Consider the following 17,086-nt stretch of genomic DNA (forward strand, 5'->3'; position numbering starts at 1 on the left):
GTGACTAGAAGTTCAAATTAAAAATGAACCCCGATGATTGATTACTTTATGAATTGCTTGGTTGCTTTATAAACATTATTGCATTAATTCGACTATATCAGGGCCTTTTTCCACTTTTAAACTCACTGATAAAAATCTTCATATCGTTGTTATTTGTTTCACACATAGATATTTGCAATTTGTATTGGTACATGGTAATCATGTGTGAGATACATAATCAAGGTTCATTTCATAATATATCTGAATTATGTGTACGTACACATGGTTTTTATCAAACAAATCCATTAGTTCTATGGGGTTAATCAATGAAAAAAATAGTTGATTTTTATTCAATATTAGAGACAAATATGCATAATCAATAATGATAATTTATTCACTTTCTTTATCTCTAGCCAAATTATAATAATTTTTATAGCCAAAACAGAACTTTCCAGATTGACGAATGTCCTCCCCGGAATGGGGTAGCAGTTCCCTTCATGGGTTCGAGTGCGACTTGGTTCCAGCCATCTGATGCCATGTGGAGGTGATCCGAAGAAGATTCTCTCGCAATGTTGTTTTGATGCCAGCTGCCGAAAACCTTTTCAGCCCTTTCGCATTCAATGTGCTATAGCTGCTAAAATGAAATATCAATTAATTAGGTGTTTAAATGTTTAACTAATATTGAAAAGACTTACCAAACTACATGTAATTGCGTGCTTAACGCTGATGTTCAACTTGGTTCCAGAAAATGGTTGACTTCTTTTGTTGATGTTCACGAGTTCATTCTCCATATACGCGTTATGTGTGAAACCATATAGATTTTTGCTATATGATTTCACACATATTTTTGATTCACAGTAACGAGGTTCATTCATTCTCATTTAAATGAAATCAATGTGTGAGATGGATTCTAATATTAATGCACAGACAAACAGACGTAACACTTAGAACAAATCTCGATCAAAATCATAGTCACGAGGACATGTACGCCCAATGCTAAAATCGGTGCGTTTGGCCGACAGGCCAACAGATGGCGGTAGTGTGTAAACGTCAAACACGAACAAAAACGATGCGAGCGCTGCGGGTGGCGGATTGGCCACCTACCATATTTTTGAATCGACCGTTTAAAAGGTGGTCGATGGACAATGATGAGAGTGTGACGTCTGTTTGTCTGTGATTAATGTGTCGATACACATAATGAAAATTATTAAAATTTTTGCAGTGTACTTTAATGGTAGGCTTACGGCAATGCAGCTGCTTTATATAAGCAATGATATAATCACAGAGAAACAGACGTACCACTTAGAACAAATCGTGATCAAATTCATAGTCGAGAAAACGTGTACGCCCAATGCTAAAATCGTTGTATATGGCCGATGGACCAACAGATGGCGGTAGTGTGCAAACGTCAAATGCGAACAAAAACGATGCGAGCGCTGCGGGTGGTGGATTAACCAACTACAATATATTTGAATCGATCGTTAAAAAGGTGGTCGATGGACAATGATCAGAGTGTGACGTCTGTTTGTCTGTGATAAAATGCTCCATGGTTACTTGGGTATCTTCGTACCTTCCACACGATATACACATGCAAAAAATGGTCAATCGGCAAAGAAAGTTCTCAGTTAATAACTGTGGAAGTGCTCATAATAACACTAATCTGAGAAGCAGGCTTTATCCCAGTTGGGACGTAACCCCAGAAAGAAGAAGAATGACCTAATTTTTGGGTTGACAAATTTAATTTTGGACGTAAACAAACATTTTCAGTGACATTTCTCTCGTTCTTTCCCAGCGACCTCTATGACGGTAGCGCATTATATTTGCCTATATTCACATCGAATTTTCTCAGAATCAATGTTCTGAGGACAGGCTTCGTTCTATAATCACCTTAACTAAAAAAACCTGAAAGAAGAAAATACATATTATTTAGGATTGCAGAGAAAATTAAATCAATAACAATCAACAACTCGCTTAGCTTGACAATTTGATTGTGATCTCATTTATCAGTGCCTAAGTTGATGTTTTGATGATAAAAAATGCATTTTTGCTATTCCGTTGCAAATCAATCAACTTTTCATTGAGAAGTTGATCAACATAACGGCCTACTTTTCCTACCAAATGAAACAGTGCTGAAAAGTGCTACTTTTCAGCACTCTTTTCGGTGCTGAAAAGTAGCACTTTTCAGTACTGTTTTGGTAGGCGTCAACCGAACAACCCAGTGTCCTAGTCTCTTTATGCCATGCTTAGGGATGGTACACAAATTATGTCACGCTAAATTTCAAATTTTTCGACCCCCTCCCCCCCCCCCCCCTTTGTCACACTTTTTGTATGAGTCATCCGAAAATTTTGTAAGGCTTGTCACGCTTGGCTCGACCCCCTCCCCCCCCTTGGAGCGTGACGTAATTTGTGCATGATCCCTTATTGTGCGCGGGGTGTGAGTCGAGACGAGTCGCTCTCACCACGGGTGACGTGATGCGACTAATGTTAATCAAATGGAAGCGAGTCGACACCTCACCGACTCGTCTTGCCTTATATGCCGCACAGAAAAAGCACAATTGCATCTGATTCATGAGTTTGTTCTATGTCTGGCGTGATGTGAGAATTGTCGGTGTCCTATAGCGAGGTGACAATTCTCGACTCGAGCGAAGTGACTTTCCATTTGGTTTACACGGCGAGTCACTTCACTAGAGTCTACATCCGTTGTGCGATCAGGCTCCGACACAGGTTGGCGATACTGATGTGAGGTCGGATCGTCCAGCATTTGTAGTCATTGTGCTTTCTTACCTGTTCATTCATCTAATAGGGAATATAGATCTTCATGATACCGATGGGAACGAGAAGAATTGTGACATTCATGGGTACTACTGTGTCACAGCCTACGTGATTGAAAAATACTGAATTGAAACTACGCAAGGCTGTATGCCCATGTGGGTTCTCTTGCAATGTTTGTTTGTGCTTATAGAGTTCATCGAGTTGAAACGGCATTTTTCGAAATAGCAAAAAATGTTGTATGCAACTCGTTGCAAAACTCGATTTTTTCAGCACTCGTTGTATTTATCCAACTCGGCGAGCCTCGTTGGATAAATGTACAACTCGTGCTGAAAAAATCATCATTTTGCAACTTGTTGCATAAATAACTATTCTTGCATTTGATGCACATCAAATGTGCATCGATAAAGTGATCCATCCCTTGGGATAGGCCCTTTTAAATTATTGTTACACAAAGTATCTGCCAGGAGGCAGTGCAATCGGCAGGAAGATTCCAAAACTCATTGACCATCGCCAGACCCCCTCCTCCCCGTTACCCGCTGAGCTGTCACAAATGCCATAAAATCAAAAGTCAAAAGTAGCTGTGTTCAATGACTTTGATCGAACTTGCTCGGGGTTGGTTGTACTAGCTCGTATTTTTTATCAACAAATAACTGTCAAAGCTACTTCGAGCAACTCCAAGCTGCTTTCTCAATGAACGCTCTTTTTACTCTTTTTACTAATTTACCGGAATTCCACGTGAAAAAAAAAATTCGCGCACTTAACAATCCGTATCGCTTCGGAATTTTGCTTTTTTTTCTGAATGTTTACGTTTTTAAACGTCAAAAACACGAGCTACTGCGAGCTGGTTGAACTAGCTCGGACTCTAGCTTCCAACCTGTTTCGAGCGACTCGGAGTTGGTTGGACTCGGCTCAATGAACACAAACCCGAGCGACTCGAAGTAGGTTGGAGTGGCTCAATGAACACCAAAAGCTGACTCGCAAGTGGTTGCAACCAAGTTCGAGCAGCTCGTTGAACACAGCTAGTGTTTTTCTCTTTCTGTGGCGAGGCGAGTCGAACAAGCGCATCGCAGAAAGTCGGAGTCAGTAGTTTTCTATTTTCGCATCGCCCGCACTGTCTCGAAGTAAAAAAGTAAGCACTTTTTTGAACCACTCCCGTCGGAAGTGCCAGGAAACCCAATCGGTATCGTGTAGCAGCAGAAACTGTTTAATAATTTGACGCCGCGAGTGTTTATATAATCGGCCATCAAAGGGGAGTGACACTCGGAAAGATAACACACGAAACCAAAACAGTGATCCCCCATTTGAAAATCTTTGTGTTGCTCTGGAAGTGAAGTTGATATCAGTGTTCAATCCCGAGGAAGCTGATAAGCGGATCATCCGTCGTACAAGTTTTGGGCTCTGGTGACGTGTGTGCAAGAACCCAAAGGAATTTGAGTTTTAGTGGATTTATTTTTAATTCCTAGAAGAAGGAAGCCAAACTCTTGCTTATCTACCTAGGAGAAGAGCCCTTTCATATCAGCAGTGGGACAAAATATGGTGGAACCAATCTTCGACTACCAGTTCCGACATATCCTGATCGGGGATAGCACGGTGGGCAAGTCGTCCCTGCTGAAGTACTTCACGGATGGCAAATTTGCGGAGGTAAGAGGTTTCTGCGATTCAGACGGGTATTCATTGCGGTGATGAGTCAGGGGAAGTTTTTTGGATTGTGATATCGCAGCGTCGTCGTTTGGGGGGGAAGTGATTGGAAGTTGATGACCTTGACACTGCTACCGTTTTAAGGCGGACTTTGTTTACGCCGTTTGTTTGTACTTCAGCATTGACTGAGGTGAGAAGTAAATGCCAATAAATTGAAAGCTGTGAATTATAATGAACCTACAAAATCTTATGGACAGCTCAAACGCGCAATAAAAGAAGTTTCAAGTGTTTATCTACAAACTGATAACGTAGAAAAAACATTCTGGCGTTGTGAGCATATCAAATTTAAAACGCATTGAATTATGCCAAATAAAATAAAGCAGCTGCACATTGACAAGTTAAACAGACTTGTACTCTGCTACCTTACAGAGTAAAGGATCCATTAGCATATTCAATTGGATTAACTGCCTATATAACTATACTTTGAACTGGGCAAAATACAAAAACGGCACCTCTGTGGTGAATTGCAAGTAAGTTCTATCAATACACAAATAAAGATTAATTTCCATTTAGGTACAGCCATGTTATAAACCGTTATGAATTGGCGCAATTTAGAAGCAATATCTTAAAGATGCTATCTGCTCTCCCCTTGGTTATGCGACCTTGCCGCGATGGGAGGGCATAATCCATTAGCCCATAGGATGGAAACCAAAGGTGTAACCTGTAGTGGTGGTATCACATTTTGGCATTTTTTGCTTAAAGCCGCGTCATAATTTATATGGCATAGACGCAATAATATCTTGGATGTGATCCAATGAATATTCTGTGTCATTGATAGAATTGATGCCCATTTCAAATAATCAATCTATTCGAAGTGGACGTCAATACTATTGGTGACGATCAGTTTGCCTTTTGCTAACCTGAATGATCCGTAGCCTTTCTTACTATTAGCTAGCTAGATACATTGTTATCATATACGACGTAGGAAATATAACTGAGGAAAATGACTAGTAGATTCACTGACTAGAAATAAGTGGCGACAATCTTATTTTAATATGGTTTTTACATTACCATAACAAGGAATACCTCTTTTGTAACAATGGTATAATCTAATTCCAGTTTCATCTTCGCAAAATTTACAAGTAGAAAGTAGGCGTTGTGAAGCATTGCACTTGCCACCGCAAAGTGAATCTTGTAGGAGACTGTAATAGAAGCCTAAGGTAACTTTACTCTTAAATATTCACTATAATAATGACTATTGAAAGTAAGACGCTGAGATCGATCATAAGGGTACACTTGCTAGTTTTGAGAAATTGTTGAACAGACAAGGGAAGTGACTTTTTCTTTAAGGATATATGAACATAATAACCAATAAAAACTTTAAACAACAAAAAAATAAACTACAACTACTACTAAACAGCCAATTTTGTTAAGACTTGACGACATTTGACATTTAAGATTCTAATCTTTAGTAAAAGACAGGAATAATCAATATAGCACTTAAATGACAAATTATTTAAAATTATTTATGTTTGGCCCCTCGTTTGTTTGACCACCATGGACTCTGGAATCGTTTATGTGTTTTCACCTGGATATACAGTGTACCCACAATTATGAATCATTTAAGGTGAAGATGGGTCGAAGCCAAATCTTAAACTTTCAAGAGAGCACAAATCTGGCGAACAAAACATCTCTTTAAGCTTAAAACCTAGATTAAGATTTCAGCTTAATCGGATGTTCGGTTCTCCAGATTTGTGCTCTTAAAAATTGGAAGTTTGGCTTCGATTCATCTTCATCTTAAGCCTTAGGGGAAATTCGAAATATTATAGAAAGTAAAATGAACAATATGTTTCAATGTATTCATCACCAAATGGTTCATTTTGACATTACAGTTTATGAACATTGTACTCATTGAAATAGTTGATAATATTAAAAAATCACTTATTTATACATTCGTCTAAAACCACATTTTAAGAATCAGCAAAAAACATGTCTGTGAGGAAGTAATGAACAGTATTCAAATTATCTATTCAGGAGAAACGTATGATTAGCAGGCTTAGAGAAATTTGATATGGAAACCGAATAACAAACATACAGTCGGTTATTTATTTAATCTTGGCTTGGAAAGACGCTTCCAATTAACTACACAACCTTCGAGCTGATAAGGATCTTGAGGTAGAGAAGATTGAAGATTTCTTTTTAGTAGCGCCACGTAGCGGATGAATTTCGAATCAGACTCTTTACTGCCATACTGTGGCAACTATTAATACTTGTGTCAATGTGACCAAAGGAGCAGACTAGTATGTCAGAGATTAAGAAACATGCGTGAAACCCACACCAATGTCTCTGTAAGTCAAACTCTTCGACAGGTGCTATAATAGGTCCGTCAATTCAATACTGATGCTACAAATTCTACTTCAAGTTCAATATTTTAGTTTCGGAATATCCATTGTAGTTGATTATAAGCGTCTTTTCAAGCCAAGATTAAACCAATAACTCTAGACAATAGACAAACAAGCTCCAATGACATCGTTTGGAAACAATTATCACTAAAAGTTACGAAAGCTGAAGCGGAGATTGAAACCACGCTCTATTACATGATGCGGTTTAGAGCCTGACGGCCATTACAGCACGGCCACAAAGCCAAGGCGAGTTAAAAATCCGAAAAGTATTCTATAAATTATAGCATTGTTATTCACCCAACAGTCAATGAAAAAGCAATTTTCACACATGCTACATTAGTCTGTTTTGTGTTTACTCGCCCAGCTGTGTGTATTTTTCGCTACCATTATCTTAAAGTCATGCATAATCAACAAACATTGATAGTTAACTCTCCCTTACTCGATATTCCGTATCTCGATATTGAGTTAGAGAACCATAGTAAAAGTTGGTATTCATGGTCCCTTGGATAGCAGTGAGACTGGTTTTGGATTCTGTAACTCGATACCTTCTTAACTCGATGGTCCCTTCAATATCGAGTAAGGGAGAGATGACTGTAGTTCCATTGAAACACCGGAAACTGAAACTCGAAATACTTTTATTCCCTCTCAGAATTTTATTATATTCTGGACTTTTTCTTCTATCGCACAAAACAAAATTTCTGTTTATTTTTTACTCATAATTGGATTCTTTCTACTCAAAGACCAGTTTCTTTCTAGATATCTGCCCCTTCCAGTCAGAATCTAGTTTTAGGTTCTCTGCCTTTGTCCATCAGAGACCTTTTTCTATGGATTTATGCCTATTTCCATCAGAAATCCATTCATAATTGTCATCTCCGCCCATGTCCGTCGGAGGCAACTATATTAATAATTCCATTTGATTACCGCTTTTGTACATCGAAAGCATCAGCATCAATTTCAAATCTCTCAACTGTATTCTACCAACTGCGCCATTGTAGTTGATTATAAGCGTCTTTTCAAGCCAAGATTGATCTTGGCTTAGAAAGCCGCTTCCAATTAACTACAATGTCCACAAATATGAATCATACTGATCACAATTTATAAATCAACTGATTTATTTTTAATTATTTCACAATTGATTATTAAACAGCCCATATGTATAAGAGAACACTGCCTCGGACAACATAAGGGATATCTAGCGGAAGTCCGGAACCATTTCCGAGAAATCATAAGATTAATCTAAATTTGAAGCTTTACAAAATATGCTGCATGCACTTTTTAAAGCTTGATATAATTATTGTATGTCACCGCTAGCGCATGTTGTAGCATGTCCGGAAGAACTTGAAACTATTGAGAACCAGAGCTACAGGTACAAAGCCCTGATAAAGATGGATGGTTGTGATGGCTATGACCGTGGTCATCATGTAAAGAACAAGCGGACGATGCTGTATCGTGTCAGCATCGAGGAGGCAGCCCCTCTAGCACGATGTAGGTAGCGCAACCCTGGTTAGGTGGCCTATCGAAGACTCTTCACCAACCAAGAAAGGCAAAAGTAGAGCATACGGATTGATTTTACGGCAACAGACCCGGCAACGAATAAAGGACAACGATTGGAAAGTTGGATTTTAGAACGTGACAACTTTGAATGAATTCGCGCGTGTTGGGCTCCTGGCTCGTGAACTGCAGAATGTCGGCATGCGTCAGATGTCATGGATGGCAGGACCTGCCGAGGCCCTAATATCGACTCGGATCATTATCTCGTTGTAACTAACATTGGGGCGCGGTTATCCAGCGTCACGAGTTCCACAATAAACAGAACGCTTATCAACTGATAGGGTAGCTGCACAGTACCGTCAGCAACTAGACGAGCAGTTGGGAAGAATCAAGGTTGCTGGAGACGTCGACAGCCTGTGGGAACAGTGGGAACCTATCCACGAAGTTGTGACAACAACCGCGCGGGAAGTGATTGTCACTGGTCAACGACGAAGACGAAACGACTGGTTCGATGAAGAGTACCAGAGAGTGACAGACATGTAGAATGTCGCCAGAAGCCGTATGCTTGTGGCCGGTACCCGACAGAACAGAGAGCGGTACAGGGCAGCGAGAGCCGAAGAAAAGCGAATCCACCGCAGAAAGAAAAGGCAGCATTCTAGTTCATGCTTTCTTGCTGACGCTCAAGAAAGCATGAACTGAATGATATGCGGAGATTCTATGCAACAGTCAATGGTGCGCGGCACAATACCGTACCAGTGCCCGCTATGTGCAATGATCGAGAAGGGAATTTGCTGGCCGGCAAAACGGCGATGACTGCCAGGTGGAAGGAGCACTTTCAGCAATTGTTGAACGGTAGAAATGGAAATGTAGCGAGGAACAGGATGAACATAGATGATGACGATCAAGCTGTGGACTCACCGACCATAGGAGAGGTTATAAAGGCTATCAGTGAGTTGAAGAAATGTAAGGCTGCTGGGAAGGACGAGATCCCGGTCGAGACTCTCAAGCACGGAAGTGAGCAGCTTTACCAGTCGATCCACCGAGTACTTCTGATGGTATGGGAGGACGAAGAAATGCCCACCGGCTGGTCGGATGGCCTTACCCGCCTATCTACAAGAAAGGGTACAGACTGGAGCGTGCCAATTACAGAAGAATTACTCTGCTGAATTCGGCGTCCAAAATTCTGTCGCGCATCTCGTTTAAAGCCTGGTTTGCTACTGAAAAGGAATCACTAAAGAAATTTCTGGTCGATTCCTTGCAGAAATTTTCTATAGCGACTCCCATTTGAATTGACATTTCTGTTTAACTGCGTACTGCGATCAGAAAAAAGCGTATTCTTGATCAATTCCTTGCAGAAATTTCCTATGCATCAAGATAGGCCGAGATCATTATGAAAAAGAGAACCCAATCTGGCATTGCTCGAAAAGGGCTTTCTCAAGAATATTATTTAGTTCACTCTAACAAAAAAGAGCTAAATAATATTAAAGCTTTAGAAAAAGCAAAGCTTTTGTTCGATGTCCGTGTGACATGAGAACATTTCGAGAAACCTGGAGGAAATTACCAGAACCCCATTCAGTGCCGTCGGTGCCAAAAGTGGGGTCATGATACAAGAAATTGCCGCATGGATGCTAAATGCATGATTTGCGGAGGTTCTTCTCGCGCTAAGGACGCCTGTCCAGTGAAGGAAGATACCACCAAGTTTATATGCTCAAATTGCGGGAACAATCATAAGTCCAATTTTTGGAATTGCCCTTTGCGAAGGAGAGTCATTGAGGCTCGTGCCAGGTAGATGAAAGATAATATCCGTTACGATAACGGTCGTTTTTGGAATTTGCCTTGTAGAGTATCGAACAATACTCATTTTTCAGTTAACGATCGCCTGATCATGAATCATACCCATCAGGAAGATCATAATCATGCTCATTCACAAACTAATTTTAATCCGTCGGGTAGCCAATCGAATCTTTCAATTTCGAATGTATCTACCCACGGAAAATCCTTTGCCGATATCGTAGCAGGTAATTTGAACTACTCCCCTATTCGTACTATGAGTACCCATTCTACTTGTTTCAAATCAAATGAAAAAAAAAAACCCTACCGCCACAGGTAACTCCTACTCCGCCTCTTCGTCTACCGAAAATTCTAATGGGAAATCATCATGATATGATGTTGTAGTTTCCGTCAATGTATTTCTCATTCACCTGCGATGGCGGCTACAACCATCTCATTCTCCTGTGGACTGCTTACTCTTCTTCTTGGCGGCGGCAGCGGTGATGGCTTTGGCTTTGGACGGCATCATCTACTGACGGTCGGTCGACGGTCAGTTTGATTTGAGCGAAGCAAGACAAACGGGAGGATCCTTCGCTATAGATGTATGTGCCTGAAAAGCACGCCCGGTCAGAGCAAGCCGATCCATTGCCTGCTGAGATGCGATCCAAGCAGAGAGTGAAAATCAAATGACGTCAACTTTTCTCTAGCACCCCTGTTTCTAGATTTGCTTGAAATCAAGGTTCTTTTTTAAAACACACGCAGAGAATTAACAACGGTTGAAAACAATATTTTTTCTTGTGGTTATCAATCATCCTTTTCAATTTGTTCTAAATCAACAAATTGTGCTGAAACAACAACTGGAAGGGATAGGCCATCATAAAAAACAGCCAAGCCAAGTACGTAAAATGTTTAATATATGTTGAATACAAAAATATAAGGTATTCGAAGTTTTAACCGTTTTCTTTATTTCAAAATAAGAGCGAAATAAAAATCGTGGGAAGAGAGAGGGGGAGAGGTTATGGTGAGGAGGAGTAGGTCTGGGATCAAAAAAACTCTTTTTTATATCAAATCAAAACATTTTAAAATCAAAAACCCAATCTGATTTATTTCAAAACTGTAAAGTTTCATTTTAAAGCAAAAATATTGTTATTTCAATAAATAAAAACATTGAATCAAAAATTAATTTTATTGAACCGCATTCGTCCCAGCTGTCAAATTCAACAATTATTATTTTTAAACTAAACTACTAGTAGGTATTAAAACAATGAAAGGCTATTATAAGCCGGCAAACAATACAGAAAAATAGTTGTAATGATACAGAATATTTTTGACATTAAAAATGTTTTCTCTGCGTGCAGTTATTAAACTATTTGGACAGGTATGTGGGATTCAGTAAGTAAACGGCATGAACCCTTGATGGCTTGTCTTTCGATTGAGGTGCTTATCAAAGAATTTTTTGAAGCCAGCAAAAAGTTACAAACGTTTGAAATATTTCATGCCAACGTAACGCTCTTGGTTTTGAAATTTCAATTTCACTCCTGTATAGAGTAGAAAGACGTAGTCCTACGTCAAAAAATCAGCTCAAATGAGGGCGAAGGACATATCTCGCATAACCTGTGATCTCGCCCTAAAAGCCATTGGCAATCAAGTGTGTAGGTTGTTGTTACCGAGCAAACGAATGGATTTACACCTTATTCAACAATACTACGATGAAGAGAAGATCCTCATCTATCTCCCAGTGGTTATAGTTTTCATCCTGGTAGGGGCAATGGGGGCAATATGAACATACGGGGCAATATGAGCCACCCCGGTTTTGACCTCAAAAACAGTGTTTTAATGTCTAGTGTCATTATGATCTGCAAAAGGATGCCCCAAAGAGCCACAACAATAAAAACCGTAAGAATATTCGTTTGAATACTCAAGATATTTACAAAAATGTACGAATTTGTCCTTCGTCATGAAAAGCTTATAATTTTGGCAGTTTTTAATTAAGCCTATAAGACAATTATATTTATAATTCTGGTGAATTTTACCAATCCATTGAAACTTCTGATCATAATGAACAGTTCGTGAGCGAAATTAGATTTGTTCGTAAACAAAATTATTGAAAAACAATATATTATTTCCAAGGTGAAGGGGCGGGGCAAAATGAGCCACCTAGATTTAGGCAAAACAAACGATGTTTTGAACACAAAAATGCATTGCCTAAATATACCAGATTATTTTTTTACTGCATAGTCATCTTTATGCACCATTACAAGTGGAACACTTTGCTAGAAAATACGTTGAACCAAGTATCGCAATTTAGTACTAGTATAACATGGTCTATTCACTATGTATTATGTATCATTAAAAAATAAGCCGCTAGAATCAATAATTTCAAGCAAAGCTAATACAACTTCCTTTCCAATAATATAGGGTAACCAATATATTTTGGACCCCTATATGTTTTGGACCCCCTGGGTCATTTTCCTGAAAATTTCCCAGTTTAAATAGAAAGACCAACTCAATTCACATGCCATTTGGAAAGCTAGGACTATTCCGCTCTTGAATCAACCGTTTGTACATAGAAAATGTGTTTATTTTATCTGAAATTAATTTAATTTAATCGGTTCATCCTTGCATCGTTACAACACGTTACACACAGAAATTGAAGCTGTCAGAAATTTTTCAAATGTAAACAAAAACTTTTTTCAAATTTCTGAACTAACAGCGTAGTATTTCTTCGGTTTTCCATTGTCAATCGATTGATTAGACTATGGGCAAGCATATTATACAACCAGTGCCGGGTGTCCAAAATATATACTTTGAGGGTCCAAAATGTATTGGTGTGTCCAAAATAATAAAAAACAGTGCATCACAATTCAATTATTTTAAACGTTTTTTGGATCCTACATGACCGTATGGGCATTTTTATCTCGTAGAGGAAGTTTTTCTCTACATGTTGGCATGTCTTTGACTTGATTACGCTGTGCAATTAATTAATTGGCATAGCATGGCATATTGAAATTGTATAAGAAAAAAGCTGTGCAATTAATTAATTGGGACAAAAAACTAAAATCACTTCCTTAGGGGGTCCAAAATACGACCGTTACCCTACTCTTCACCACTAACTCTTCTCTATACTGTTTTATATAAAAATCATTCGATTGAAAGAGGTGACTCATACTGCCCCGTAGGGTGGCTCATAGTGCCCCATATAGTTGGTGACCACGTAGAAAAACATGGTTTTCCAAAAAGTTCCTGAAATAATTTGTAAGTTGATGTTAACATTAATTATCGACGTAACATGGAAGATAACATTTTATAGTACAAGTCACTTGCATTTAAACCATATTTTTTGCTGTTTTATATGCATTCCATGACGTTTTCCTTAGGCGGCCCATATTGCCCCGATCACCCCTAAATTCATTTGCTTAGAAACGAGGAGCTACACACTTGGTTACCAATGGCTTTTAGGGCGAGATCACAAGTTATGCGATATATAATCAAAAAGAGGACATGTCCTTCCAAGAATACCATATGGTAAGCCTACCTCATAATGTAACTGAGCTGGCTCAACAATTAGCGATAGATTGTTTTAAACGCAGTGTACTATAATTCGTTTGAAATTGTTCCCGATTTTTTTAAACGCAGTGTACTATAATTCCGACAATCAAGATCAAGCAACAGACATGTTTTAAGTGCACCTTACGATTAAAAGCGTTCGTGAACGACCTTGCTTACTGAAAGATAATAAGGTTTCCTTTTCAAAATCACTCACTTGATCATTATGTACACTCACCACCCTCTTGTGAACTGCATGGAAAGGTATCATTGATCAGTGATCACACCGTATACCTTTTCATGCTCATCCAATCGCTTCATTCACGGGACAAAAGCGTGCTTTTCCGCTAGAATGAGCAGTGTTCATCATCATCATCATCATCATCAATGCGTATAGGAAACTGAACGCTGAACACTTGAGCGGCATTTATGCTATCACCGATCTACCATTCGAAGCGCTGCACGTTGCACCAAATCCGTTGGCTCATCACACTGAACAAACAGGGCCCTAATTTGCATTTTATTTCGCCCGCTTCAACTAAAATCCCTATTATCCATTTTCTCGTTTCAGCTTTCGGATCCAACGGTGGGCGTTGACTTCTTTGCGCATCTGATAGAAGTGAAAGACGGCACCCGGATCAAGCTGCAGCTGTGGGACACTGCCGGCCAGGAGCGGTTCCGTTCCATCACCAAGTCCTACTACCGGAACTCGGTCGGGGTGCTGCTGGTGTACGACATCACCAACCACGCCAGCTTCGAGCACATTCCCCTGTGGATGATGGAGGCCAAGCGGCACATCGAACCACACCGGCCGGTATTTGCCCTGGTCGGCTGCAAGCTGGATCTAGTCAACAACGGAGTGCAGAGGCGCGAGGTCAGCGTCGAGGAGGCACGTTCCTTTGCCGAACAGAATGGGCTGATCTTCGTGGAGACTTCGGCCCGGACCGGGGTCAACGTACGGGAAGCGTTCAGTTTGGTCACCCAGGAGGTCTACAACCGGATCCAGTCCGGCGAGTACAAGGTCGAGGACGGGTGGGACGGCATCAAGAAAGGTTTCCCCAGGCCCAGCAATCTAGACTTCAATCTGGTAGTGGCCGAATCCGCACGAAGTTCATGCTGCTAAAGATAGGCAGTCCTCACTCTCATAACTGTACGGTAGGCGCTAGATTGCCCCCGGGGGCGGGTTTCTCCTCGTCTCGTGTTTCTGTGGGGATTCTCGACGAAGACGCGATTGTGTAGAATGCGGTCCAGAACCGTTCCATTTTTCGGATAGAAAGGCTCGAAGCCGTAATCGATTCAACTAGGACAAACCAATAGGATTGCTGAAATTTTTAACAACGATGTGATAATAGAATTGAAGCGAACTGATCTGATTCACGAGGAGGGAAAGAAAGACACAAAATTAAAAAAAACCCAAAACTTTATTTTTAGTAATTTCAGACTCAAAGAAACACGGTGGCATGTTTTCCAAAGGTTAGCCTTTTGTTCGATATAACATTATGTATAATAAAAATGTCTAGCTACGTTTATCCATTGGTGCTTTCGATCAATGCGATTTTGTATCATTTATAGTAGTATACTTTTTTGATTTGTTTTCTGTTTACTTGTGTTAAACCGGGAATGCGAAATTGTCGAGCATGATGTTTTAGCGAATTCTATTTTCGTAATTTACAAAGTCAAATTTAAGCGATAAAATTATGAAGAATGATAATGAGAACACATTTTTATATGTATATAGTATAATATAATCATTAATTTAGTAACAGTTAGTCGAAAAAGTAAAAAAATGTTTACTGTAAGGAAAATACTGGATAAATTTGAATAAACTATATAACCTAATTACATGATTTCGTTTACTGCATGCTCTGCTCACCAGAGTGCCTCAAACCACTCCCATACTTAATTTTTAAACCAATACTAGGGAGACGTATCTTATTTTCGTCTTTTTCGGACCCAAAAGATGATTCACCTCATATGGTAGCAGCATCAGGTCTCTTTTTATTTAAATGAAAGCCTTTAAAAAGTCTCTATTTCAATGGAAGGTCTCTTAAGTCTCTATTTCTATTCCGTATTCTGCAGTGAATCCTGATGCAAAATTCTATATGCTCCAGAGAAACTTTCAAAGACTATAACGCGGCTGTTGAACAGGTTCTTTAAAAATTTCTTCTCAGATTCCTCGAAGAAAACCTTTAGAAATTGTGTATTGAAATAAGTTTTTTGTCAGTGTATCATTTTTCAACCACCCCTATAACACTATCTTGAAAATACTGCATTGTCACGTCAGAAATCAGATACACTTTTTTCAGTTCTAATAAAGCTATCGCGAGCTACAGACGCGTTGTTCGTGAATAATATTCAGTTCACGAGCTATTTTTCACGCTGAGTTATCCGAACGGCCATTTTGGTCCATGTTGATCCGGATATCGATTTAGTGTTGAAGAATCGCGTTACTGGTCCCGGTTCGTGCGCGGAACGGGTGGAAAATTGATTTTCGGTCTTCGCGACCACCGGAAAAGATTGTCCTGAGTGACAAAGTGGTTTGATCGCATCACGAGGTGTTGCGAAATAAGTGAATCCGGAGGGCATAGCCCGGATAGAAGATCCGATTATCGGAGAAGATTGTCCTTAGTGACAAAGTGATTGATCGCATCACGAGGTGTTGCGAAATAAGTGAATGCGTGAATCCGGGGATAGCCCGGATAGATGATCTGTTGATGTTGCAGAACTTTGGAGGCGAAGAACAAGATACGAATGTAACAGGAACAATAACGTTTATTGAAACACACGTCTGATGCGATTGGTGGTTGAAACAGGAATAAGAAAAAAGCAGGGTTGTTGAGATAGGGTTCACGATTGCTTTGTTTTTCAACATGATCCTATTGCCGACGAAGCTTGCTCAAGTAGCAAAAGTTATTTTGATCGTTGCTCGTAGTGTTGCGAAAAAAGTGAATCCCGGAAGCCGTGATTCCGGTCAAATAATCTGTTTCCGGAAGATTGTCGTGACCGGCGTTGGAAAAGAAAACGGCTGCCATATTGACGAGTGATTGCAAATATTACAAATGGCGTCTTCTGAGCAGTTGTAATATCGATTGAGTCGGCCATATTGGAAATATTAAAAAGTGATGCAAAAGCAAAAATTAGTGTGTGGAAATATTTCGAAAACGAAAGTGGAATGCTGTTACGGTCTGCAGGTGCGAAGAAGTCGTTGTTTGCTGCTACTGCTTCGCTAACGGAAAAAGTGGTGCACACACCTACGTTAACCGTGAAAGAACAGAAGGAGCAACAGTTGATTCGAGAAGCAGATGCAAAAATGGCGGCGACTATTGATGCTCTAGTCCAGTGCTGCCTTCCAACGAAGGGCAAAGTTCACCGGATTAGACAAGCGATCCAGCTGGCTGACCATGACTACGGTAAGTTCAACATTCATGCTTTGGAATTATACTTCAAAACCGTAGATACAGCGTATACACAATATAACGATTTCCAAA

General features: G+C 39.8%; 1 protein-coding gene across 1 annotated transcript; it reads left to right on the plus strand.

Moving 5' to 3' along the window:
- The first annotated feature begins 3,605 nt into the window (after window positions 1–3,605).
- Window positions 3,606–15,300, plus strand: LOC5571322 (ras-related protein Rab-39B). Its single transcript, XM_001653560.2, has 2 exons — window positions 3,606–4,392; window positions 14,170–15,300. The coding sequence occupies exons 1-2, from the start codon at window positions 4,285–4,287 to the stop codon at window positions 14,719–14,721; spliced, it is 660 nt and encodes a 219-aa protein (XP_001653610.1). The 5' UTR covers window positions 3,606–4,284; the 3' UTR covers window positions 14,722–15,300.
- Window positions 15,301–17,086: the final 1,786 nt, after the last annotated feature.

This window comes from Aedes aegypti, chromosome 1 (genome assembly GCF_002204515.2).
Source record: "Aedes aegypti strain LVP_AGWG chromosome 1, AaegL5.0 Primary Assembly, whole genome shotgun sequence".
Classification (NCBI taxonomy): Eukaryota; Metazoa; Arthropoda; class Insecta; order Diptera; family Culicidae; genus Aedes; species Aedes aegypti.

Excerpts from the sequence above, each read along its gene's own strand:
- LOC5571322 (XM_001653560.2), top strand. The coding sequence starts at position 4,285 with ATGGTGGAACCAATCTTCGACTACCAGTTCCGACATATCCTGATCGGG. Across the intron at positions 4,393-14,169 it reads CGGATGGCAAATTTGCGGAG|CTTTCGGATCCAACGGTGGG; the intron begins GTAAGAGGTTTC and ends TTCTCGTTTCAG.